Source organism: Rattus norvegicus, chromosome 5 (genome assembly GCF_021556685.1).
Source record: "Rattus norvegicus strain SHRSP/BbbUtx chromosome 5, alternate assembly SHRSP_T2T, whole genome shotgun sequence".
In the NCBI taxonomy this organism is placed as follows: domain Eukaryota; kingdom Metazoa; phylum Chordata; class Mammalia; order Rodentia; family Muridae; genus Rattus; species Rattus norvegicus.
Window position 1 is genome coordinate 153484053 of NC_141538.1, and position 26466 is coordinate 153510518.

Genomic DNA, 26466 nt, shown 5'->3' on the forward strand with positions numbered 1-26466 from the left:
TAAATAGCTTTTACTTCCACAGCTTTTTTCTTTTTTAAGATTTATTTATTTATTTCATGTATGTGAGTACACTGTCACTGTCTCAGACACACCAGAAGAGGGCATCAGATCCCATTACAGATGATTGTGAGCCACCGTGTGGTTGCTGGGAATTGAACTCGGGACCTCTGGAAGAGCAGTCAGTGCTCTTAACCACTGAGGCCATCTCTCCAACCCTCAGGGAAGCTTTTAAGCTCCCCAGAAAAACATGTTTCCGGATGACCGACTTCTGAGGAAGGAAGAGGGCGAAGCCTGAGTAGAGGACTTGTCAAAGCTCCCAGCCGCAGAGCTTCCCAGTTGCTGCCCCGCCAGCCGAGTAAACAGCAGTTTCTTTGGGACTGGACTTTACCACCACTCATACAGAAATCAAAAGGCCAAGCTAATACAAACGAAGTCATCAGGGCTTCCACATTGTGTTCACAAAACATTGTGTAAGAAGGCAGCTTGCATCAGTTTTACCTTTAATAGTTAAGGGTTTGGGGTTGGGGATTTAGCTCAGTGGTAGAGCGCTTGCCTAGGAAGCGCAAGGCCCTGGGTTCGGTTCCCAGCTCCGAAAAAAAGATCCAAAAAAAAAAAAAATTAGTTAAGGGTTCAGAACTGACTATATACACAAGATCAAATGTTTTATAATCATAAAATCTGACTAATTTAGGATTTATTCAACAATGAAACATGAAGCCAGGCATACTTATGATTAGCAATTCCATTAATATTAATGACTAGTAATTAGTCTATCTTCTTTCTGCTTGAAAGCTGTACAGATTCTGAGAACCACAAAGGTCACGAAGCTGCTTTCAAGGATTAGCTGTTGTGATGAAGGTCCTTCATTCCTGAGGGGAGATTTGGGGACAACGTTATCACCTCTGCATGGTTAAGCAGCAGCAACCAAACAGGAGTCCCAGGCAGGGAGGTGGCTTTTCCACGAGCTGTATGTTGCAGTCACACAGAGCCATCTGTGACTTCTAGTTGTCCCCTGGCACATTAAGGACCTCAGTGTTCCATGTGACCCACAAAGGCTCCTTTTACAGATACTTTCCAGAAAGTGACTGCAGCTTGGGGTGATGGAAACTGAGTAATGGCTTAACACTCTAGGACATCAAGTTTACTTCCTAAAAGGCCTTCAACACAATTCCACAGTTCACTTAAGCTTGTTCACGGCTCCCTAAGTGACAAAAGCGGAGCTCCTGCCTTGAAATACTGCAGACACTCGCTCCAGAGCCAAGGCCTTACGTCCGGCTGTAGCCCTGGTTTACTCTAGCAGTCTCCTAACCGAAATACTTTATTCTGTTCTTCCCCATCTTATTTCTAGATGAAAAGCAAAACAACAACAAGAGGAAAAGAGAGAGAGAGAGAAAGACACAGACAGACAGACAGACAGACAGACAGACAGACAAAAACAAGAAAAAGAACAAGACAGAAAACAAGAAAAGAGGAAACCCAATTGGAGCTAATATTGTAAGAAGTGTAAGTGGCTTCATTTCAATTAAAATTTAATTCATCCCACTAGCAGCAACTGGAAGGTGTGAGGCTGGTGGCTGAGTTCCAGGTGCTTGGCATCCGCTGGCTCTTGTGGGTCACCTGTCTCTGACTGAAATGGAGAGGAAAGGACTGTGTCTCTGGAGTTCTGTTTCAAAGGGACCAATTTTCAAAGCATGGCATTATATTTACTATTCTATACACACACACACACACACACACACACCAAAACAATACTTGACATATAAACAATCAAAAAAACAAAAATACAAACAGAACCCAAAAGCAGCAGCCTCAGGAAGGTGGCCAGCAGGGATCTCTAGTTGCCTCAGGCTGTTTTACTTTGGTCAGTGGCTCTTTACTAATTACCATGCTGCAGTCTTCTGACTTCACTAATGGCTTGACTCCTCCTCCTGCCCAGTTAAAGTGGTTACAGAATTTCACTGATTTTTGCTACATGTAACAATCAGCTCATCTTTGTCTACTTCAAGATCAATTTGTGAAGCAATAGTTTTGTTTGTTTGTTTTGTTATTGCTTCTCTATATAGCCTTGGCTGTTTTAGAACTAGTTCTATAGACCAGGCTGGTCTCTAATTCACAAAAACCCATCTATCTCTGGGAAGCAATGTTTTTAAAAATTAAATGTCACTCAAGACTTCAGAACTCGTTTTAATAACACAATGTATAAGCAGAATTTGTATTGGTAAGAGGTTTAGAAAAATATGCATTATAGGGCTGGAGAGATGGCTCAGGGTTAAGAGTGCCTGCTACTCGTGCAGAGGCTCTGAGTTCAGTTCCCAGCACCTACAGCAGGCAGTTCAGGAGATCTAATGCTCTCTGCTGGACTCCACCTATATACATAACTTAAAAAGCAAAATGTCTTTAAAAACAGATACATTTTGGGCTGGAGAGATGGCTCAGTGGTTAAGAGCACTGGCTGCCCTTCCAGAGGTCCTGAGTTCAATTCCCAGCAACCACATGGTGGCTCACAACCATCTGTAATGGGATCTGATGCCCTCTTCTGGTGTGTCTGAAGACAGCTACTTATGTACATAAAATAAATAAATCTAAAAACAAAACCAAAAAAAAAAAAAAAAAAGAGCGGCAGAGGAAAGAAAACGGAAAGACAGACGGAGGGACAGACACACACTATCTAGCTCAGAATCTATTTGTAAAGCTGTCTTGAGATGAACTGCAGAGCTGGTCAGAGGTTCAGAGGCTCAGCAGCTTACGTCAGCCTCATGAAGGAAGCTGAAGCTGCCTTTCGTGAATGACTGACTAGTCACAGGAAACCAAGCAATCTCTCCAGAAGCCCGCCCTGTTCCGTTACATTTACTCTCTGCATGCGTCATTCATGCATCTGCTACTGAAGACATACCGGGAATAAGCCACTCATTTCTCAACTTACCGAAGAGTCCAGAAAGTAGGACAAGAAAGGCATACAGCTTTACATGGGTTGCTGATGTTGCAGCTGATGCTCTGAGACAGGGTCTCGTGTATGCCTCAGGCTGGCCTGGCACTCAAGAGTCTTGTTTCTTATAACCCTGGGATTGCAGGCGTGCACTACCATGACCAACTTGAGACATAAGAAAACTGAAAACACCTTGTAGGTCTATTTGAAAATTACATTTTGCTCCAAGTTTATAACTCCTTTTAGAAGGCTTGGTACTATCGGTTTCATGCATGGCTCAGTTGCTACGTTTTGAACTATTATGAAACTACATTGAAGTCTAAACTATCACAATAATCTTCCATAACAGTTTTGTTACTATAGTAACTAGACTGTGAGTCTGACTCGTGCCACTATATTACAAATAATGTGCCTACATTTGGAGAAGGAAATCATTATGACAGTGCAAGCAAGATTTTTCATGGTTAACAAAGAACAGAACTGTACATTTCCCGGGCTTTCCAAAAATGACCCCCATTTATTCTCTCAAGGAAAGCACACAGGAAATACCTGATTCACTGGTATGGCAGACATGACTGTCCTTTATGATTAAAACACACTACTGTCAGGGCTGGGAGAAGACTCAGTGTGCTTGCTGGGCAACCCTGAGGACCAAAGTCCAGATCCTCAGGACTCAAGTAAAACCCCGGGGTGACCACATGTGACGGTAACTCCAGCACTGAGGAGAAACAGGAAGATCTCAAGAGCCAGCCTGGCCAAAACAGTGAGATCCTGTTTTCAGAGATGGAGTAATGGTTCAGAGATTAAGAGAATTACCCTTCCTAAGGGCCCAGGTTCAATTCCCAGCACCCACATAGTAGCCCACAAGCCATTTTGTAACTCCAGATCTACAATATCCGATGGCCCCTCTTCGCCTCTGTGGGCACCAGACATGCAAGTGGTGCACAGACATATATGCAGGCCAAACACCCACACACATAAAATAAGAGAACCTGTTCTCAAGGGATTAAGAAAGAAGAGTGATAGAGCAAGACACCCAACATTCCCCTCTGGCTGCACATACATGCATACACCAGACAGACAGACTGACAAGACAGACAATTAACTTCTTAAAGTTATCATTTCTCTGTACTTTTAAAGATTTATTTATTTATTATATATACAGTGGTTTCCCTGCATGTCTGCCTGCACACCAGAGGGGGCCACATCTCATTACAGATGGTTGTGAGCCACCATGTGGGTGCTAGGAATTGAACTCAGGACGTCTGGAAGAGCAGCAGTTGCTCTTTTTTTTTTTTTTTTTTTTTTTTTCCTTTTTTCTTTTTTCTGGAGCTGGGAACCGAACCCAGGGCCTTGCGCTTCCTAGGCAAGCGCTCTACCCACTGAGCTGAATCCCCAACCCCGCAGCAGTTGCTCTTAACCACCATCTCTCCAGCTCCCTCATCTTTTACTTTAAATAATTTATTTATTTTTATTTTATGTGCATTGGTGTTTTGTCTGCCGGGAGCACAGGGTAGTTCTACTTGAGCTCTGGAGAACTGGACTTTGGTCCTCGTACTGGACCAGCAACTCCTTTCTACACTGAGCCATCTCCCGGGTCCTGTGGAAGAGCAGCCTTTGCTCTTAACCACTGCGCTATCTCTTCAGTCCCAGATCTCTCATCTTATACTTTGCTTTTGTTTTGTCGTTTGAGACAATGACTCACTATGTAGCCCTGGCTGGCCTGGAACTCAACTGCCTCCGCCTCCCAAACTCTAAGACCACAAGCCCCCTGCTAAATTCACCTTCTTACACTTCTGCTCTCCCCTTCTCACGATCAATTCCAAGTGGCAGTCCTGGAAGGTTTGACTAAGATGTAATAGCGATGCTGGCCTCTGGCTTAGGAACTCCTGGGCAGAACGAGCATAGCTCAAGTCTTAAAATTAAGACCCTGGTTACTGTCATGAACCTTGTCACCCACACAGCTCTGTAAACCAATAAGCTCTATTCATTAAGAGGCTGAAGGTGATGGGGTTGGGGATTTAGCTCAGTGGTAGAGCGCTTGCCTAGGAAGCGCAAGGCCCTGGGTTCGGTCCCCAGCTCCGAAAAAAAAAAAAAAAAAAAAGAACCAAAAAAAAAGAGGCTGAAGGTGGTCTGACAATAGGTGAAAGTAGGCTGAACACTGGAACAAAAGCACAACTACATAATTGGTACTGAAGATTGGCCTGCTATCTTGAATGAATAACTGGCCTCAGCAAGATGAGCCTGCTTGCACCAGGTCTCGGGAGGAGCCTATGGCCAGACTCTCTGAGCAGAGCCAGGCCTTACTCCTTTCTCCCAAGCCACTCTGCTTCTTCCCACACACAATGACATGCGACAATGTCTCCCAGTTCTAATACACATTCATCTACAGCTTTTGTTCAGATAGCAATTGCGACACTGAGATTCCTTTTGCAGCCTGGATGCCACTATCTAGAATGCCTTTAATACAACTTCATCATGACCAAGAAACAGGCCTGGTAACTACGCCCACTACAGCACTAAGGCTGCCTGGGAGCCGGCGATGGAGTGCTGGAAGGCTCAGAGGGTGCACATAGGCCAGCCCAGTCATTAACACCAACAGAGACTCAGAAGGCATGAGTGCCAGAGCCAACCCGCCTGCTCTTGGGATGAAAGCTAACAATCACTGTGCTTCAGGGGGCAGCGTGGGCTTCTCAGCAGTTCTGGGGGGCTGTCACTCTGCACTGGCATGCTCCGGGATCAGAACTTTCACTGCAAAAGTGGGCAATTTCCAAGATATGCAGAAAAATAAGCTCAGTGGGTATTTTCTCCCCCATAGATTTCTAAAAAGAGTCACAAAGCTTTAAAACTAAGTATATATTATGGAAGGTACTTCATACCATGGCGTATTTCACTCTTTAGTGACAACTTTATTATATGTTGTTTTCTGAGCCAACGCTCACTCTCTTGGGTTACTTTCTTTTAAAAATGTTCAAGGAAAGGACTGAAGAGAGAAGACCATAGACCTCGCCTAAAAGCAATGCTCTCCATGGCAATACTGGTGACCTGGCTGGAGGGGGGTCATTGGTGCCTTGAGCACCTTGGTTTTACCCCCTGAAGGTTTAAGCTGAGTGTGGTATCACACACTGTAATAGTTGTACCTGATCGGAGAGCAGGACAGGATTGCCACCTGGACATACTGCAAACCTTATCTCTAGGACACAAAATGTTTTAGTTGTACTGGAGCCCTAAGGTCTCCAGAGAAAACCAAAATGACCCCAGGCCTTAACTCTAGGTGTTCTCTGCTATCGATGTGATGCATAGCCCTAGAAAATGTTCATCCTGGTGCTTCCTGGCTATAAGACCCCAAATACCTATTTCCCAACTGTCACTTTTTCTATATGGAGTACTCCCAAATATGCCAACCCCCAACTGTCAACCATCAAAGAAAGCTCTGCAGGGCACGGCCGTCGGGTTGGTTGTTCCACGCCAAAACTGAATAGAACACGCCACGTAGTTCAGGAATAGTAAGGGTGTGTGTCCGCTGAATGGTCTATTTTTAGGAGTTATACTGAGAAACTTCCTTTTTGAATATATGTAGGAAAATAAAAGTAATAGGAGGATTACTGTGTGACTTACTTCATTCTTAAAATAGCTCCGTCCAACATGAATAGACCAATGACTTCCCAGGAGCCGGTAGTCACTTTAACTCTTACTGAAATCAAGGGCGCTTTTTCTACATCCACATTCTATCTTCAGAGGGGTTCCCCAAAGACTGCACACTGCATGGTTACATACCCCCCACCCCCGAAACAGAGTCTCACGTCATAGCTCAGGCCAGCCTTGAGTGCACAACAATGCCCTGCCTCTGCCTCCCAAAGATGCACAGCACGTTCAGCTAACAACTTCACTTCTTAAAAAAAGTTTGTTTATTTATTTCATGTATGTGAGTACACTGTCGCTGTCCTCAGACACACCAGGAGAGGGCATCTGATCCCATTACAGATGGTTGTGAGCCACCATGTGGTTGCTGGGATTTGAACTCAGGACCTCTGGAAGAGCAGTGAGTACTCTTAACCACTGGGCCATCTCTCTAGCACACATTTTTTAAATTTTAATTTTAGTGTGAGAAGGAGGGAGAGGGAGGGAGGGAGGGAGGGGGAGAGAGAGAGAGAGGGAGAGAGAGTGTGTGTGTGTGTTGTCTACATTCGTATTTGTGTACCATTTGTATGTCTGGTGCCCCCCAGAGGCCAGAAGAGGACATCTGATCCTGGAACTCCCGTTACAGATGACTGTGAGCTGCCATGAAGAAGCTAGGAATTAAACCTGGGTCCTCTGGAAGTCCAACTCTCCAACCCCAGAAACAGGCTCTCTCTCTGAACCCAGAGCTCGCCATTTTAGCTAGGCTGGCCAGAGAGCTATTGAGATTTGTCTTTGGGGACTACAGGAACATAAGTGTTCTTCAGAGATATTGGCTTTAAAAAACAAAACAAACAAACAAAAAGCAAAAACAGAATTCAGGGGATGGGCTTCCTACTTGTCAGAATTGTTCTTAGCCTCCCTTACTCTGGCCTTTGGAGACACATCTTCAACCAGCAAGACTGCTCTTATTTTAAACAGAAGTGCTTTATTATCAGAGAAAATACACTATTCCCTGAAAAATAGGTTAAATGAAACAGCACATTACTCGGCTCTCTGAAACTCCTATTCTTGCCTTCCCCTCCTCAAACTGCAACTGAACCCCATTTCTGCGCGTGCCAGGACGGCAAGTGCTCTGCCTGCCTCTAAGCTATGGCCACCCCTTGCACCCCTCAGAGGCTACTATTCACAATCATCCCTGAGCCTAGGAATAGGTCAGCCAGAAGGCTGCTCTTGGTGGCTCGTGTTTACGCCGGGGAACTCAAGGGTTTCTGCTGCTTCCGCACTAAACTTTGGCCTCAGGGACTGCTCAGAGATTTAGGGTTAACAGGTTCCCAGGGAGACCCAACCACATGGAGCCAAGGGTAGCAAAGGCACCAATAGAAAAACTAGGACTTGGGGCTGGGGATTTAGCTCAGTGGTAGAGCGCTTACCTAGGAAGCGCAAGGCCCTGGGTTCAGTCCCCAGCTCCGAAAAAAAGAACCAAAAAAAAAAAAAAAAAACTAGGACTTGGAGGTGACCCTGTAAGTGGACCCTGATGTTTACACAGGTTAAAGCTTAAACAGAGAACTTGGATAACGTCTGTTTCTTTCATGTGCCATCAAAGCAGAGGGCAGGAAGTCCCCGAGCTGAAGATAAAACTACACACTCTCGAGCCAATTCCACACACAGCCCGGCCTTACCTTTTCAGGTCAACGGTGGTGACACTGAACACGACTCCTTTGAGCCAAAGGATCATGAAGAGCCTCTGTGAAAAGGGGCAGTTTCCTATGCTCTCACCATCACTGCCGGCCTGGAGACAGAAGCAAACATTAAAGATGAGGTCAACACGATGGCACTCAATCAGCAGAGCTACCTATGGATTCCAGTGGGGACATCAGGGGCAGCAAGGAGTCGCAGGTCGCTGTTATGCTGCTCTCTCGTGAGCAGCCAGCAGCACCAGCTGGCTAGTGACTGCTTAAAACGATTGCCAAACCAGTGTGATGGAAATTTCATTTTACTTCTCTTCAAAGTCACATTTGGCTAAGAGATAGATGTGCGATGGCTAAGAGACGAGGATGTCCCCCATGGTTTCTGGCATTTGAACACCTGGACCTCAGTCTGTGGCACTGTTTGGATATGACTAGGAGGCATGGCCATGGTGGAGGATGTATGCCACTGGGGGTGGGCGATAAGTCATGGTTTATTTATGGTCTGAGATGTGAGCTCTCAGCGGCTACTCTAGCAGCCAAGCCTGGTGTCCACTGTCATACAGCCCCACTGTGATGGTGACAACTTATACCTCTAGAGCCCTTAAGGGTTTATTAATCCTTCCTTCTATGAGTTGCCCTGGTCATGATTTTTATCACAGCAATAGAAAATTACCTAGTACAGGCCAATGTGTTGAGATGTGTACCATACCCAAGGACACACGCACCCCTGACTTCGGCAAGGTCTGCCATGGGCCTGACAGTATCCTTTCCTTTCTTTTCATCATTTTTTTAAATGCAGGGGTTCTCTCTGTGTAGCCCTGGCTGTCCCAGAGCTCACTCTGTAGAGCAAAAAGCCTAAAGCCTCCACTTTAGTCCTCAATCTGGGTTCTGTCAGACTGCCTTATTTGCCCAAGTGATGAGATTAAAGATGTGCGCCACCAATGCCTGGAAACAGTATTTTTTATAAGGCAAAATAAAACCAGGAAATTTATTCATATCTGTCTTCAAAGAGTTAAATAACTGCCAATCATCAGAATCATTAAAAGTGGTAGATAGAGCCTGGCAGTGGTGGCGCATGCTTTTATGCTTCCCGAGTTCGAGGTTAGCCTGGTCTACAGTGAGCTCCAGGACAGCCAGGGGTACACAGAGAAACATTGTCTGGAAAAAACCAAACAAACAAACAACCAAAAAAAAATACATTATAAATAGTCTACACCCATGTTATTTCATGGAGCAAGAAAATATAATCAGACACTTGAATAAGTTTTTTTTAATCTATAATTTTATCAGGCATGCCCCAAGATTCAAAGGGAGATGGAGATGGGGAGAAGGATGTGGTGCCACACACCTACAATTCCCGCACTTAAGAGGCAGAGGCAGGAGGATCAGGAGTCATCTTCAAAGTCATCTTCTCCTACAGTGCAAGTTGGAGGACAGCCTGAGCCATGCCAGCCTGAGCCATGCCAACCTGAGCCATCCCAGCCCGTCTCAGGAGAAACACACTTCAGCTCATCTTCACTCTACTTCAGTCAGTCCTTCATGGCCTGGCCATTCACAAGGGCAGCCAAGAGCCTGGTTCTCAGCCTGGTTCATCTGTCCTAGTGAGGTTTGGATTTATGAAAGCAACAAGAAATGTGGATGTCTGCCTCCCCATTTACACACATAGCAAACACAGCCATATGAGTGTCTATGAGCAGAAGGCCATTTGCACTGCCACTCTCTATGCAACATTTGGTGGAAAAGCATCTAAAACCAGAACGTGTTTTAAATAAATTGAGTCTACAAAAACAAACTTTGTTTCTTTTCTCGCCCTCTACAGACAATACCACTGTCACTTCCTAAAACAAACTAAAATAACTGGTGATACACATTTGGGGTTGAGGGAGGTACTGCTTTCCTAAAGTAACCCACCCGACACTCAGAGGTGCACCAGTGAAATGCCACTTCAGTAAAACATCACTGAGTCCCTAACCAACACTAGTGGCTGAGGGGATAGCTTAATGTTCCAGTGCTCACAAGGCTCCCCTGGGTTCCACACAACACCAAAGCTTTCTGAAATAAATATAATAAGGGGAGTCACAGAGAGCTTTAAAAAAATAAAACAAAGGATACCGGAAGAAAGAAGATCCCAGACCCCACTGTCATCAGAGAACATAGGATAGCTATAAATGATCTTTAATTTAAAAAAAAACCCTATTTTCTACTAATAACAAAACATTCAGAATTTATGGTCAGAATGAATCACTAATTCTGAAAGTTGTGTAAAATTTACTTTCTAAAGCAAGTCTACTTCAGCTCTCTAATCCAAGGAAGGGGATAAAGAGGCGGCTCAGTGGTTAAGAGCATTGGCTGCTCTTCCAGAGGACTCCGGGTCAGTTCCTACACGGTGGTTCACAACTGCCCGTTCTAGCCTCCGCAAACACACTCATACACCTAAAAAAATTTTTTTTAATTTAAAAATTGTATGCTCTTATTTTAAGAACCAAAGGAAAGCACCAGCAAGATGGCCCAGCAGGTATAGAGCTTTCACACGGGCTTAAGACCTAGGTTCGATCCCCCAAACCCACACAATGATAGAGGAAACCTACTCCCCAAACCTGCCCACTGACCTCCACATGTGTGCTGGGACAAGTGCTAGAGAGAGTGAGAGAGCGAGAGCGAGAGCGAGAGCGAGAGCGAGAGCGAGAGCGAGAGAGAGAGAGAGAGAGAGAGAATAAATAAATAGTAAAATAAAATAATCCAAGGAAAACATGCAAAACCAGTCTGGTCTCACATCCCGAGACTTCAATTTCAGAGAATCCAGAGTTGGGGGCAGGAACCCCAACTTCTAGACAGAGATACGGAGGAAAGGGGTATGTACTAGTAAGCGGAGTGGAAGGTCCGGTAGCGTTTGCCTGTCAGGTCACTGTGGCTGTCAGTGGGGCCCCTGGGCTTCCTCTGTCTCTGCCTACAGTGCTGTGCTCCCGTGGCCTCCCCCTGGACCTCCTGCTGGGATGGAAACATTAGAGTCAGTCGATCAGACCATCGGGCTGTTATAATGAAATGCCAGGCTGTTATAATGAAATGCCATGCAACACCAACAACTCTATCAAACCAAATCTTTAAAAGGCAACCACAGCAAGAGGACAGGTAAGAAAATTACCTGACAAAAAGTCTAGGAGCTGAGATAAAAACGCTTTGCCAAGTAAGTGTCAGTACCTTGAAACGAAAGAAAGCCTAGCAAGTCTCAGCAAAGAAGTGTAAACAGGAGACACGAAGAGCACCAGCTACTTTCAAGTCCAAAGTTACAGTAACTGAAAGGGGCTCAGCAGATGGACGCTGCGGGGACTCTGGTATAGTGTCTCACCCTAAAGGCTTGGGCGCCATGGCCCATAGGGAAGGCACTACGGGCATTTACAAGACGGGGACTAGCAGGAACTTTATGTCACTGTGGGCATGCCACTGACAAGATTACGGGACCTCAATACCTTCCTCTCTCTTCTGCCACCCAGACGCCATAGCAAAGCTGTAAGCCTCGATACCATACACCAAAACAAAATTCAGTTGCTAGCCTCCAAAGTCAAATGGAAGGCAGAGAGGAAAGAACCTATAAACTAGGAGAGTAAAAACCATCCAACCTGAACAAAGGCCAAAACACAGGCTTAACCCTGAATGCATAAAGCCAGGTATAGTGGTGTACACCTTTAACCCCAGCCCTCAGGAGGCAGAGGCAGGAGGATCTCTATGAGTTCAAGGCCAGCCTGGCCTATACAATAAGTTCTAAGACTATATATACTAAGATCCCATCTCAAAAACAACAAAACAAACACCAACACCACCCCCCCAAAAAAAAGGACTGTCAGCAGGTTTTTGATAGGATGTGCCTGTGTTCCTAACACTCTGCAGACTGAGACAAGAGGATCACCAGTTCAGGAAAGGCCAGGAGAAAACAACCGTATCCAGAGGTTATTCTGCAACTGCATTTAATGGGAAACCACTGGATTAGCTCCCACCTTGCAGAATAGGGTCAGTGGCAGACACCATGGACATTTTTAATGTTTTACTAAGTCAAGGTTAAGGAACTGCTCACTCAGAAAACCTAGTTTAATCAGTGTTTTGTCAGATTTGAAAATAACTAAAAGGGGGCTTTAATAACTTTATCTCTGTTTCCTAGGACTAGGGGTGAGAGGTGATAGTGACCAGGGGAAGAGAGTAGGAAGCTGGCACCTTGGGGCTGGGGATTTAGCTCAGCGGTAGAGCGCTTACCTAGGAAGCGCAAGGCCCTGGGTTCGGTCCCCAGCTCCAAAAAAAAGAACAAAAAAAAAAAAAAAAAAAAAAAAAAAAAAAAAAAAAAGAAGCTGGCACCAGAAGACAAGAATCACCTACTTACCACCGAGTTCTTTACCTCCACCAATTTTCTGGAGCACATACAGAGCAATGTATTACCAAAAGGATAACTTCCATTTTTTGAATATTCTATTTACCTTTAGTGTAGATTTTACTGATCTAAATTAAATGTCTGTGGGCGTGGGAGTCCACACCTGTAGTCCTAGGATGCAGGAGACTGAGTCTCACACTAGCAAACTACACAGCGAATCTGAGGCCAGCACTTCCTGAACCTATGGCGCAGTGGTTTTCAACCCTTCCTAATGCTGCGACCTTTAATACAGTCCCATGTCACCATGACCCGAACCATAAAATTATTTCATCGCTCTCTCATTAACTGTAATTTTGCTACTGTTATGAATCAAGATGTAAATATACAATATACAATATATCTGATACGTTACCCCAAAGGGGTCGCAAGTTGAGACCCAGTTCTATGGAACAAAAATTCGATGACAAAACCATAACTAAAGAGAAAAGGATAGAGGAAGGGAAGGAGGGAAGGAGGGAAGGAGGGAGGAAGGGAAGGAGGGAAAGAAGAGCTATAACAGCTCTCAGCACTCAGCTGACTTGCTTCGATTTAGATTTATTTACAAATCAGTCACAAGGTGACACGATAAGTGAATGTCCCTAACTCCCATCACCTATCTCCAAGTTCTGTTAAGCGTGCTGAAACCACTGTGTGCTCTCAAGGTCTCATCGTGTCACCTTTCTACTGGGTCTGCAGGGTGCACAGAATATCCAAGCCTGAGCTCGCAGACACATCTGGATGGATGGTGACTCTGTTACTCAGGAGCCGTGTTTCCATCGTCAATAAACTGGCATCTGTGGACGCTGATTCAGAACGCGTACGGGACTGGCCGGGTCAGGGCACCCACGGTGCTCTTCACATGCTAGGAGTTTAGTGACTGTTTCTAGAGTTTAAAGATACTTCATGTCTAAAGCATGCACTCGCTGTGCTAAGGTGTCAGTTGAGTGGTAAAGCACTTGCCTAGCATGCATGTCATCCTAGGTTCAAACCTAGTAAGAGACCAGGAGTTCAGACAGACAAGGAGGGAATAAAGGTGGTGAATCTCCAAGATGGCTGACTTCTTCCTCAGTCTCCTCTGAGACAAACAAAAGCCTTGTCTTCCACAAGCAGGCCCCCTGCTGATGGACGGGCTCAACAACTTCAAGTCCTGATCTGGACAGGTCACACAATTGTTGTGGACCAATCAGCCATCTTGTCCTATACACTGACCAACCCCAAAGTAGGGGAGGAGGGCTCTTGGAGAAGAGACGCCTTTCAGGCTTGCAGAGGACCTTTCCCCTGCGTGTGTCTGCAGCACGCATGTCTCCTCAAACCCACCTTCCCCTAACTCCTGTCTGCAGTGCTCAAGGTTTCTCTGCTGCTGCCTGTTACACTTTAGAATTTTCCTGCCTTTTAATTCTTTAACTGGAAGAGAAAACGAGCCCAAGACCCCTAAACTACATCATTATTTCAAGACTGTATCACTAGCATGTAAAAAATTAAAAACTAAAAATAAACACGCACACAGTGGGGGTGGTGCATATCTTTAATTCCAGCACTCAGGAGACAGAGGCAGGCAGGTCTCTGACTCCAAAGCCAGCTTCTCTACATAGTGAGTTCCAGGACAGCCAGGGCTGCACAGAGAAACCATGTCTCAAGGAAGGAAGGAAGGAAGGAAGGAAGGAAGGAAGGAAGGAAGGAAGGAAGGAAGGAAGGAAGGGGAAGGGGGAAGGGAAGGAAGGGAAGAAGGGAAGGGAGGGAAGGAAGGGAAGGGGAGGAGGGAGGGGAAGGGGGAAGGGAGGGAAGGAAGGGAAGGGGAGGAGGGAGGGAGGGAGGGAGGAAGGGGGGAGAAAGAGAGCGCGAGCGAGCGCGAGCAAGCAAGCACTCGAGAACAAACACAGCCTAACAACCCCTTCAACTCGAGCACTCGGTCACTAGTCTACAGAGTTCCTTGTCTTCCAGAGATCAGAGAGGAAAGCCTCCAAGAATCTTCCATATTAAAGCCTTCCGACTGGTAGTATATCTTTGTACTTTGTTTTTGGGTTTTGGTGACCCCTGTGAACTCATCTTTATTTATGTCTTGTGCATGTGTCTAGCTTGTCTGTATGTGTGTACACAGTGTGCATGCAGGAGCCTGTGGAACTGTTTTAAGGCGCACTCTGCGTAATGTCAATGAGATAAATGGCCTAGCAGACAAAGGCACTTGGAGCATAAGCTTGGTGACCTGCGCTCAATCCCCAGGGTCCCTGGGGTAAATGGAAAGTCTACTCCTCAGAGTTGCCTTCTGACCTACAAACACACATGCACATACACGCACATGCGTACATGTGCATATGCACACCGAGACCACAGACATACAATAAGTTAACAAACTATTCCATCTGAGTCCACAAAGCTGACTACAGCAATTGGAATGAAGCCAAAATAACCTTTACTTAGGATACCAACAATCCTGGGCTGTGGCCAGCCTGTACCAACATCACAGTCCTATAATTTGATAAGTAAACTCCTGATATGGCATGGAGGAATCACTTTGTTCCCAAGTTCTGTCTTTGTAAATAAAACAGCCAAGGACAAGACTGCAGGCTTGTTCTAGGACAGCCAGGGCAGCATAATAGAGAGAGCCCATCTCAAAAGAACATCAACTATGAAGGTTGCAGACTCCAGGTGTCCTGTCTCCTGAAGCCTAGCCACAGAGAGAGGAGCTGACCGGCCCCTTCCGAAATCCTATGACAGCCTCAGGGCTAGATGCAACTCCAGGCTGGCACACAGAGCATTTACCCCTGAAGATGAACTGTGCTCTTGCAAAGCAAGCTCTTGGAATTAATCCTGTCCATACGTGGATCCACTCACTCAGCCGAGGATACTAGCCAGCTAGGAGCGCTCACCTAGACAGGCTCAGGAAACCCCACCACTCCTGCAGTCAAGTGACCCTGCCCTCCGTGGGCTGTTAGCATCTTCTACAAAGGACCGTACAGACCTCTCCCGACTGTTATGGGAAATCAACAGTTAACATACACAATATAAGTAGCTCCAAAATTAGGAGCGGGAGACTGCCGCTCATTGTGTGCCCGTTCTTGCTTTTCAGTAGGTGTAATTTGTATGGGACAAATATAATTAATAGATACATTTACAAGATGGACATGAACCTTTCACAGCAAATCAAAACTTTTCTATCCAAAATACATGAGAATAAAGTGGGAATCCAGAATGACTGTAGAAAAGTTCTGGAAATAGGGGATCTGTTTGGGAAGTACAAGTTCAAATAAATACCTAGAAACAAAGTCTTCAGTGAAATAGATTTAAATGCAAATTACCAGATCCGGCTCCAGGTCGGATTCAGGACACCTGCCCCAAGGTTAAACTCTGCTTTGGACCCAGCTCTTTGAAGCCGGGTAACTGACAGCCAGTTGGTAAATAACAACAGGTACCCCCTAACTCCCTTAAAAGAATGCTTCTTGTTGACCCATAGTGATGGTGCGCGCCTTCCATCCCAGCACTCAGGAGGCAGAGGAGGAGGAGGATCTGAGTCCCAGCATAGCCTATATAGTCCAGGCCAGACGGAGGCTACATAGTGAACTCCTTTCTATAGATAGACAGATGACAGACAGACAGACAGCTATCCTATCCAATCTTAAACTAGAGCATGCTCAAAATTAGCTAATCCAAGTCAGTTTATAGTCTCATTAAAAACAACCAGACACTGAAATTCAAGAACAGTTGGACATGCTGATACATGCCTTTAATCCCAGACAGAGGCAGATGAACCCTCTTTTCAAGGGGAGGGGGAAGGATGTCATAAGCCACCCCCACCCCCAGTAATTGTGTTTTGGTCTAATGAGGTCACTACTGGCTCTGCCTCTTAGCTGGCAGTTCACTTGACAATGTCTTGCCTTAGTCTAAATCACTGGGAACTGAGGAAATTCAAACTGTACAAAACATCTTTTCATCTTACTCTTTAACTTAAAAGGCAAACTGAAATATAGCGGCTACCGTGCTCCCCTAGCTGAATAACCTTATCCCCAGTCACTACCAAGGTCACCTGGAATCAAACTCTGTGTGTTAATAAAATGGGTTACTGTCCTCTTCAGCACAGCTACCCATGGTTCGGCTGAGGAGCTGGGAAAGAAGCCTCGCCTTCACTGAGACCAAGTCTCAGAGTCTGTTTCCTTGGTAAATGACCAAATTCTGATTCAGCTACCAATGTGGCTAATAGTTCTATTTTTAAAAGGTCCCAGTGCCCCCCCACACACACACACGTGTTTGTAAAGCTGAGCCTCCTCCCTGCTGTGATCCCAAGGAGCCCCAGCAACACAACACCTCACCCTTCCATCCTGGGCTGTGGTCAGGTAAGATCACATTCTTCCCGTGGGGTTTCATCCGCTATAAATACTGCACTGCTTGTTAGCTTTCTATTGACTGCTGAGCAAGCAACGCCTATGGCTTGTAGGCCATTACTGCAGAAAAACTTTGTACTTCTTCCTGACATATTTTAATCAAAATTTTCAATTAAAGAGCTGGGTGTGCTTCGGTTGGAGACTTCGTGCCTCGTCCTCAGCACAGCACACACCAAGCAGTGTCACACACCTGTTAACTCCAGAGCTTGGAAGGTGAGATCAGGAGGGTCAGAAACTCAGGGTCACACTCAGCTACACCGAGACTTCAAAGCCAGCCTGGGTAACTTAGATTCAGATTCAGATTCATTCTCTCTCTCTCTCTCTCTCTCTCTCTCTCTCTCTCTCTCTCTCACACACACACACACACACACACACACACACACACACACACACACCTTCCCCTCTCACACACACACACAAGAAAGCTGGGACAGAGCTCAGTGATAAAACATTTCCCTGGCATGCAAAGGCAAAAGCCTTGGGGTTCAGTTTTCAGAATCTTTCATAACAGACACAGACCCAGAGACACACACCCCAAAGATTGTAGAAGGGGAATTCCCTTGTCCGTGATGCTGTGCAGGATCTGATAGCATCCTGAGGTTGAAATCAATACTAGAAGTCTAGAGCAAAGAGAATCAGAAGGAAGCAGCTGGTTGGTATCCAATGTGCCACACACAGAGCCATACCTTTTTATCAACAACGTGTTTCCTTACCTGTTGAAGCCACACTGGATGCAGAGTTTCTGTTATTCATGACCACAAGTGGCTCAACCAGACACAGACACACAGACACACAGACAGACAAACACACACACACACACACACACACACACACACACACACAGTCATTTACCTCTAGCTTAGACTGGCTGGAAAGGTTGGGGTTAGCTCAGTGGGTTTAGTCTCTGGCGTTACCTCCAAGAACAGAAGGGTGTGTGACAAGGACTAAGAAAGGGAGCGCTCTTTGAGTAGAGCAGCAGCAGCCCAGGGTCTTCCCCATGGCTGCCATCTAGACTGCTCTAAGCTGTGAGTGAGCTGGTAGCATTTGCCCCCCAAGGTGTGAGAGCAGGACACCTTACAGCACACACCCTGTGCCTGGAACCCATCTCCACTTTCCCAGCAGTCTCCAAGCGCGGCAGCAGGCACGGGGCTAACGAGGGGGAATGAGCAGGCCTGAACTCCTGATCTTACAGTTTGTGGAAGAAACGGATAATATCAATATAAAGCCACTAAGTGCTTAAGGGCAGCCAAGTACTCACTGAAAGGCCAGGGGCCTGCTTCAGAGGCAATGCCCACAGATCTCCTAGATCAAGGAAAATGAAGCTGCTCAGTGAGCACAAGACTGAGCCACAAAAGGCATCTGAAACCACATTAAAGGACAGATTCTATGCTCAAAGAAGAAACAATTCATTGCTTTGTCTGATGAATGTTTATCAAGAGCTTTCTTTTTCCTTTTTTGGTTTTTCAAGACTGGGTTTCTCTGTGTAACTCTGGTTATCCTGGAGCTCTGTGGACCAGGCTGGCCTCAAATTCACAGAGATCTGCCTGCCTCCTGAGTGCTGAGATTGGACTCATGTCTCCCGCAGGGAATGCCTGGTTTGAGGCATACTGGTTTTTCTACTGTGTGATACTGGAGACTTACTTAACCTCTCTGGTTCTCAGTTTTCCTCTGTAAACTGGAGGAGGACATGCACTTTACATCTATTTAACCAGTGAATAGATGAAAATCTCTAAACATGGAGCGTGGTCTTTAATACACTGAGAAGCAGAAAGCATATATATGTTCTGTGCTCTATGATGATGGGCTCATTTGAAGAAGAGGAACAGCATGAGAGCAGAATGCACAACAATAGGTCACCACAGAAGAACAGAATGACAGGAGCGGACAGGGACACTGAGGCCAAAGTCCAATTTCCATTTAAGGCAATAAGAATCTACCACATGGAAATCTGGCCGCAGGTGTAGAGCCGATGACAGCCGAGTGGGAGCCAGGATAGGCAGGGCTATCAGAGGCGATGGAGAGAAACCAAGTGCGGTCAGACTGAACGGGAAAAGTGCAACCCTATGTCTGTCATACTAATGGCAAGGGTGAAGGGAAGTAAGAAAGGCTCAAGGGACTTTGGAACCTTTGAGGAGAGCCGCCTGGGTGGAGAAAAGTCTCAAGGGGGGAGACAGAGAGCTCCAGCCTGCTGCAGGGTAGTGACCAGCCCCAGACGTCTATTACCCTGAAGAGTCTACAAAGCAAAACCATCCCCAGTGTCAGCAGCACTTGGGAAAGAGGTAGGTGGGAATGGGAAGGGTTTTTTTCTTTTCTTTTTCATAGTAAGAAAATACATCGGGGCTGGGGATTTAGCTCAGTGGTAGAGCGCTTGCCTAGGAAGCGCAAGGCCCTGGGTTCGGTCCCCAGCTCCGAAAAAAAGAACAAAAAAAACAAAAAAAAAAAAAAAAGAAAATACATCAAATGTTTATAAATGCTGCACAAATGCTAAAAGATAATAAAACTTGAATCTTAAAATACTGAATGCAAATTACCTAATCGAGAGCTACGGGAGGGAATTAGCCCGGTGCTCTGGTTCCCGTTTGGAAGGACATGCTGAATAGAAGAGGGGTTCAATCTATCTGTACTAGATCAACCCCAACTGTCTCATCTGAACCCACAGATACTCCATCTGAGCAGAGCAGGACCACAGTGAAAATCATGACACTGCTTACTTATGTTCACTATCCAAAGCCCGAGACAGAAGCAAAGTCGGCTATTTCTCCAGAAGAAATTAGACCCACCTTTCCCCTGGGAACCTCTCTCTTTTTTCCAAATTCCCCAATAAAAACATTGTAAGGTGGGCATGGTGGCACACAGCTGTAAGCCCAGCACTGGGGGGAGGTGAGGCAGGAGCGTCTGGAATTCAAGGTCATGCTCAGCTGTAGGTCGAACTCAAGGTCAGCAACACTACAAGAGAGCCCCATCTCGGAAAAGGTAAAAGGACACAACTGCCATCTCTGAGCTCAAACGGAGAACTGCTGCCAGATCCAAGCCAGCCTGGTTTGCACAGTGTCCAGCCAGCCTGGGCTAAGGATGAGACCATGTGCCCCAGCAAAAAATGGGAAAGGAAAAAACTGTTGGGAAGGGCAGGGGCAGCACATCCCTCTAACTCATGGCGCACAGGAGGCTGAGGAGGCGGGAGAAAAGCAAGGTTAAGGCCTACCTAAGATACACAGTGAGACCCTGCCTCAAAATACTAAATTAATGGCAGAGGAACCGGCTCAACGATTTCGAGCTCTTGCTGCTCTTCCAAAGACCTGAGTTTATACCCATGTCAGGCAGCTACATAAGACCCTGACTCAAAACACAAAACAACAGAGTGTAAATAAGATTATGTGAGGGTAAACTTTAAAAACAGAATTACATGAAATGCAGATTAGTTATAAGACACTATACCACAAACAACACTGTTAACAGCTAATTTGGGGACCTGTACCGAGTTAAACAGTAACTATCAATGACAGCGGTGGGCTGGAGAAGAGGCTTAATTGGGAAAGCAGTCTGCCCAGCACCAAGGCCCCGAGTTCGATCCTCAGCACCCCATAAACCAGCTATAGTAGTCCATTCCCCCATATGATGCGGGGAATGGAGACAAGAGGATCACAAGTTCAAGGTTATCCCCTAGGCACATGCAAGGCTGAACTGTGCTTCCTAAATCCCCACCTCACAGAATAATATAGCCGCTGGCTGGGCGATAGTGGTGCTCACTTTTAATCCCAGCACCCCGGGCAGATGACTGAGACCAGCCTGGTCTACAGAGCTAGTTCCAGGACAACCAAGGCTACACAGACAGACCCTCTCGGGGAGGACCAGTACTGCCGCTGGTAAGGGACTCTTGTACCTAACCTCTCACCCATGCTCTGATGAGCAACCCTGATGAAACCCTCTGGCTCACAAAACATTAATTAGACTGAGGGGCAGATGGGAGAGAGTGGGAGGAAACAAAAGTGAGCAACAGGTTGAATGAATATGATCAAAACATATTTTTTATTTTTAAATTTGATATGAATCAGTGTTTTGACTGCACAGAGATCAGAAGAGGGTGTCGGATCCCCTGGAACTGGAGCTACAAATAGTTATGATAGTTTTGAGCCACCATGTGAATGGTGGTTTTGAGCCACCACAAGATCAGCGGGTGCTTTAAAACACTGAACTACCTCTCCTGCCCCTCAAAATACATTATACCCATACATGAAAATGCCATCATAAAACATATAATTTATGTTAAAATAAATGTTAATAAAATATAATGTTAATAAATACATTAGTAAAAACATTTTTTGACACATCTTAAAGATTTATTTGTTATATATAAGTACACTGGGGTTGGGGATTTAGCTCAGTGGTAGAGCGCTTGCTTAGGAAGCGCAAGGCCCTGGGTTCGGTCCCTAGCTCCGAAAAAAAGAACCAAAAAAAAAAAAAAAAAAAAAAAAAAATAAGTACACTGTAGCTATCTTCAGACACACCAGAAGAGGGCATCAGATCTCATTACAGATGGTTGTGAGCCACCATGTGGTTGCTGGGAATTGAACTCAGGACCTCTGGAAGAGCAGTCAGTGCTCTTAACCACTGAGCCATCTCTCCAGCCCAGTAAAAACATTTTTAAATGCTTCAGGATATTCCAATGTAAGATACTGTCACTTGATAAACATGAGTCTAGGCATTTTATTTAGAATTTTCTTTCTATTACAAATTATATTTCCTTAAAATTATAAACCAAATTATTTTATTCCAGCTATTAAAAGTTATTAAGAATTCCTATTTACCTCCCTAGTACACCTAAAAAACTTTAAATCTGAGTAAGATAGGGTGATTATTACTAAAATTTTTCCTTACCATTTTAGAGACAAATCCCCAAGATGCGGTAAAGGTAAACCCACACAATACCTCCATGTCTGCCTTATTTTACCCACAACCAGCAAAAGCCTCTCCCTTCAGGAAGTTCACTTGGACAGATCCAGTGAGCCCTGGTGTTCTTCATTTCCCAGACTAACCTGTCACCACTCAACACTTTGACTGACTCCTCTACATTTGTATCCCAATCCACTACATCTAACTATGAGAAGTTAACTGTTCAGTCAGACTCTGCACTCAGATATCAGCTTTCTCCTCACACCACCCCATTTTTTGAGAAAGGGTCTCCTACATGCTTGGCATCGACTTCACTCTGTAGACAATGACAGCCTCCTCTGAGCCTCCTGTCGCCACCTTCCAATGACTGGGACCACATGCACAGGCTGGGAATCAGACCCCGAGCCTCAAGCAATGCTAGGCAAGCACCTGAGCTACGCACGCACGACAGCGCAGGCTTTAACTTTCTGTCTGGGTCTACACTCCAGCCCAAGGCTACAACCTTACATATAAAATGACCCTAGACTAGACAGCACCCGCTTTACAGACAACAGCAGAGACCTATCACCATGTGCAGGAGTGAGCGTGACTTCAAGACTCTGACATTCCTCACTAACCCATTATTACATTCAGACCAGTGGTATGCAAGAAGCTCCTAGCCAAACCCAAATTGCATGCTGTAAGCTTAAAGGCCAAGTGGACTTTTATCTGTGGCGTTTGCTATGACGTAACATGGACACCACACCAGCAACAGGCATAACTCTCTTTGTGTGATTTTATACCTGTATTATACTAAGTTTGCCCCAGAACCCTAACAAATACCTCCTGACTTGATGGATTAGCTCTCCCGTATCTCCACTTCCCTACTGTGGTCGGGGAGCTATAAAAGATGGGATACACTACTGCCTCGTTATCATGACAAAATACTGACAAAAGCAGCTCATCTGCCACAGGAGGGCAAGCACTGAGGCAGGAGAGCCCCTGGCCACTCTGCATCCATCCACAGCGACCCTTTCCCCATTGGGGGAGGGTAGCTCCGATATTAGGGGCAGACCTTCAATCTTCAGTTACACCTTCTAGAAACACCGTGGACACCCCCAAGTATCTCCGGATCCGGAATGATTACGAATCCAGCCACACTGACAACAGACAATCCCACTGCTTCTTAACCCCTTAAGATCCAGTGAAGATTAACCAACACACCCCGGTCTGGCACTCCTGGAACTCGCAGGAACAAGGCATCATGGGATGTGAGTCAGATGACAGCACACAGGGTAGGAGCTGGAATAGAGAGCGGAGGGGCTTGTTCTGCTACGGAGGCATGGAGGTCAGACAAGGGCGCAGAAGCTACCACAACTGATCCTTGGAGAACATTCAGCTTCATAAACTGACTCCCTAAGACCCTTGAATTTTGTTAAGTGTTAGTTCTGCTCCAAGCCATTTCTCACAAGATGCCATGAGCAGCCAGGCATTGTGGACATGCTTGTGACTCCCGCGCATGGGTGGCCAAGGTAGGAAATCTCTGCAAATTTCAACTCAGCCTGGGGTCTGTCTACACAGTGAGCTCCAGGCCAGCCAGCACTACAGAGTGAGACTTTCTAAATAAAATTTCACCTTTGAAAGTTAAGTCTTAGATGGCCGTGGTGGCTTCTCCTAAGTCCTAGCATTTGGCAGACTAAGGCAGAAGGCCAGCCTAGACCCTAAAGTGAGGTCAGCCTGGGCTGGAATAAGAGCCTGTCCCAAAAATGTTTTTTAAAACGAAAGGCCAGAAGCAGACACAAGGCTTCCCTTAGAGGCTAGAGGGCACATTCTCATGTGGTTGGGTGTCTTGGCACGCTGGCAAAAGGCTCTAAGAAGGACCACAAGTGCTGAACACAGTTACTGTGAGCAAACACTGCTCTGGGGAGCTTCAAGAGCTCTTGTCTGAGAACAATATGTGCTCTGGCCAAAAGATGCCTCTCCCATCTTCCTGTTCCTCTGCCTCCTCTATAGGCAGCCAATCAGAACAAATCTTATTGCCACTTAAGCACACTGGGATCTAACCAGTGAAAACACCGAACAAAAAATTACACAGAGCATATTGGACACAAGTCCAACCCCAAAGAAAAATACCTTTGACAAAGGCTTTCAACACTTACAAAGCCAGCATGAAGGGGGCGGGGAACGGGACGACACAGCAAAGTCAAGGTCAAAATATTTCACTTGTTTATTTTAAAGTTTACTGTAAGAGTCTCTGTAAATGTTCTGATCTATTTTAAGGGGCAGAGATATATAGACCACAGGACTCATCCACGAAGTAGCCTTTCCAGTGAACCAAAAAGCCAGGGAGGAAGGCACACTGAAAGTACTGCTGATCTCATTAGCCCTGCTGAGGAAGCTGTGTAAGTGTGACTTCAGCCCTGGATCACACAGCTATATTTAGTTTATACCTAATATGGATGAAGTCCTGAACGAAGCCATTTCCTCTCTCCACAAAAAGAAACTTCCTTGCTTTTCTTCTATCAACAATGCAAAGGGTGGGCTCTTCTGAGGGGGGACTTTTTCAAAGAGAAAAGAAAGGCAAGAGAGACAGCGGGAGAAAAACATTGACAAATTAGGATGTGGCTTATTAAACTCCGCCCACTTTGACTTTGCTAAACTTGAAAACAATTCTGAAATCAAAATACACCATGTTCAAGCGAGCCTCCTCCTTTCCTGCTAAAGAGGCTTTAAAATATTTTACAAGAGACTAATTAACCAGGCCTCCAAAACACAAAGAGGCGAAGCAATGGAAACCCTGTAATTCCCTTCTACGTTGTTATCTAGAAGTGTATTTTGCATGGACGGCAGTCTGTAGTAGAGCACTTCGCCGTGTATGAGGCCTGGTGTTCAAGAGTTAGTCCCTAAAAAGAAAGAGACAGGTGGGGAGAAGGAGAAAAGGAAAGAAATAATCTCAATTCTCAGAGGCCTCAGCGCAGATCCCAGCCCTGATACTTACTGGGCTTCTCTAAACCTCGCATATGACACAGAACTGACATCCCTAATTCAGAGTTTATGTGAGGATTAACGTAGCTAAAACACATAAAAGGCTGGCGTACTGTGCCTGGCCCATAATCAGCACCCTGAACTGTCTATTATCCTGGCTTTAATATCTTGGCTTTATCGGTTTACTGGGCCCTGCGTGGGAATAAATTAAGTTCTTTCAAAAAGTTTACAGCATTATAATAAGGTGAAGGGTAAAGTCACTTTATGACTCGAGTCACCCGCTAATCACAGCCATACTCAAGTTTTAAAGCTTTATTACCATCCCACTGTGATACAGGAGGAAGCTAGACACGGATCTAGAAATAAAACAGTTCCACCCTTCCCCCCTAAAATGACTAGCTGACCATAATAACACACGCTTTAATCCCAGCACTGGGGAGGCAGAAGCAGGATGTCTGAGTTCTAGGCTAATAAAGTCTACAGGCCAGCTAGAGATAAAAAACAAAACAAACAAACAAACAAAAAAACTAAGCATGTATTTGCAAACAAGTCATGTAGCACAAACATGTAACCTAGCACTCAGAAAGCAGAGGCAGGAGGATTTCAATTTCAATCATAGCCTGGGTTTCAACTCTCTCAAAAAGAAAAGAAAAAAAAATTCATGTAAATTTATACTACTTCTATTTCTTCTGTTAAAAATTAAATGAACTCGGGGCTGGAGAGATGGCTCAGCGGTTAAGAGCACCCGACTGCTCTTCCAGAGGTCATGAGTTCAATTCCCAGCAACCACATGGTGGCTCACAACCATCTGTAAAGAGATCCGATGCCCTCTTCTGGTGTGTCTGAAGACAGCGACAGTGTGCTTATATATATAATAAAATGAATAAATCTTTAAAAAAAAAAAATTAAATGAACTCAAAGTCTCTTGGGATGGAGACTTTAAACTATTTAAACATATCTACGTTTCCCCTTAAGAAAGCATTATTTAATGCCAGCATATATAACCAATCAACTTAAATGGCATATCCTAAAAATAAAAAAGAATGAAATCTGGCAGCACAGGAAAACAACAGTCATTCAAGGGGCCTCCACAGAGCCGTCTACAAACACCGCAGACTGACTCTTGAACCACTTTTGAAATCTCCCTTTAAAAGAGAAAGCCGCTCTTCCGTGCTTTAGCTTTAGTTCTTGAGAACGGTGTAGATGAACGAAGGTGGAGCAGGCCCTTAGCTCAGAGAGGAGTCCCAGTCTCCTCCCGGGGCTTTTTTCATACTAGCCCCTCACTGCTGATGTAGAATGGAAAGGTCTCCACCGATTTGCAAAGCCTACTTGCAAGCAGACCTTAGTAATAGCCTAGAGGTTGAAACCACACATTTCACACACATAGTCTAACTCTGCATCCCAAAGGCAGCAGCAAGTGACAGGGTCCACTCTAAGTGTTCGCTCTAAGGGCTCTCCTTAGTAACACTTTTAATCTTACCAAGCCCGAGAGCCAGGAGCTATCACCTCAGTGGGGACACCAAGTGAAGGGGGAGCCAGGGTTCAAACACGGCTGCACAGCTCCAACATCCAACTGTTAAACTAAAATGTGGCCGGGTGGGTACA

General features: G+C 45.5%; 1 protein-coding gene across 1 annotated transcript in view; it reads right to left on the bottom strand.

Moving 5' to 3' along the window:
* The window catches only part of Clic4 (CLIC family member 4), a 59746-nt gene that overhangs the window by 18741 nt on the left and 14539 nt on the right, over positions 1–26466 (bottom strand). Inside the window, 1 exon segment of the mRNA NM_031818.2 lies at positions 8227–8336. Coding sequence (NP_114006.2) covers positions 8227–8336 — 110 coding nt within the window.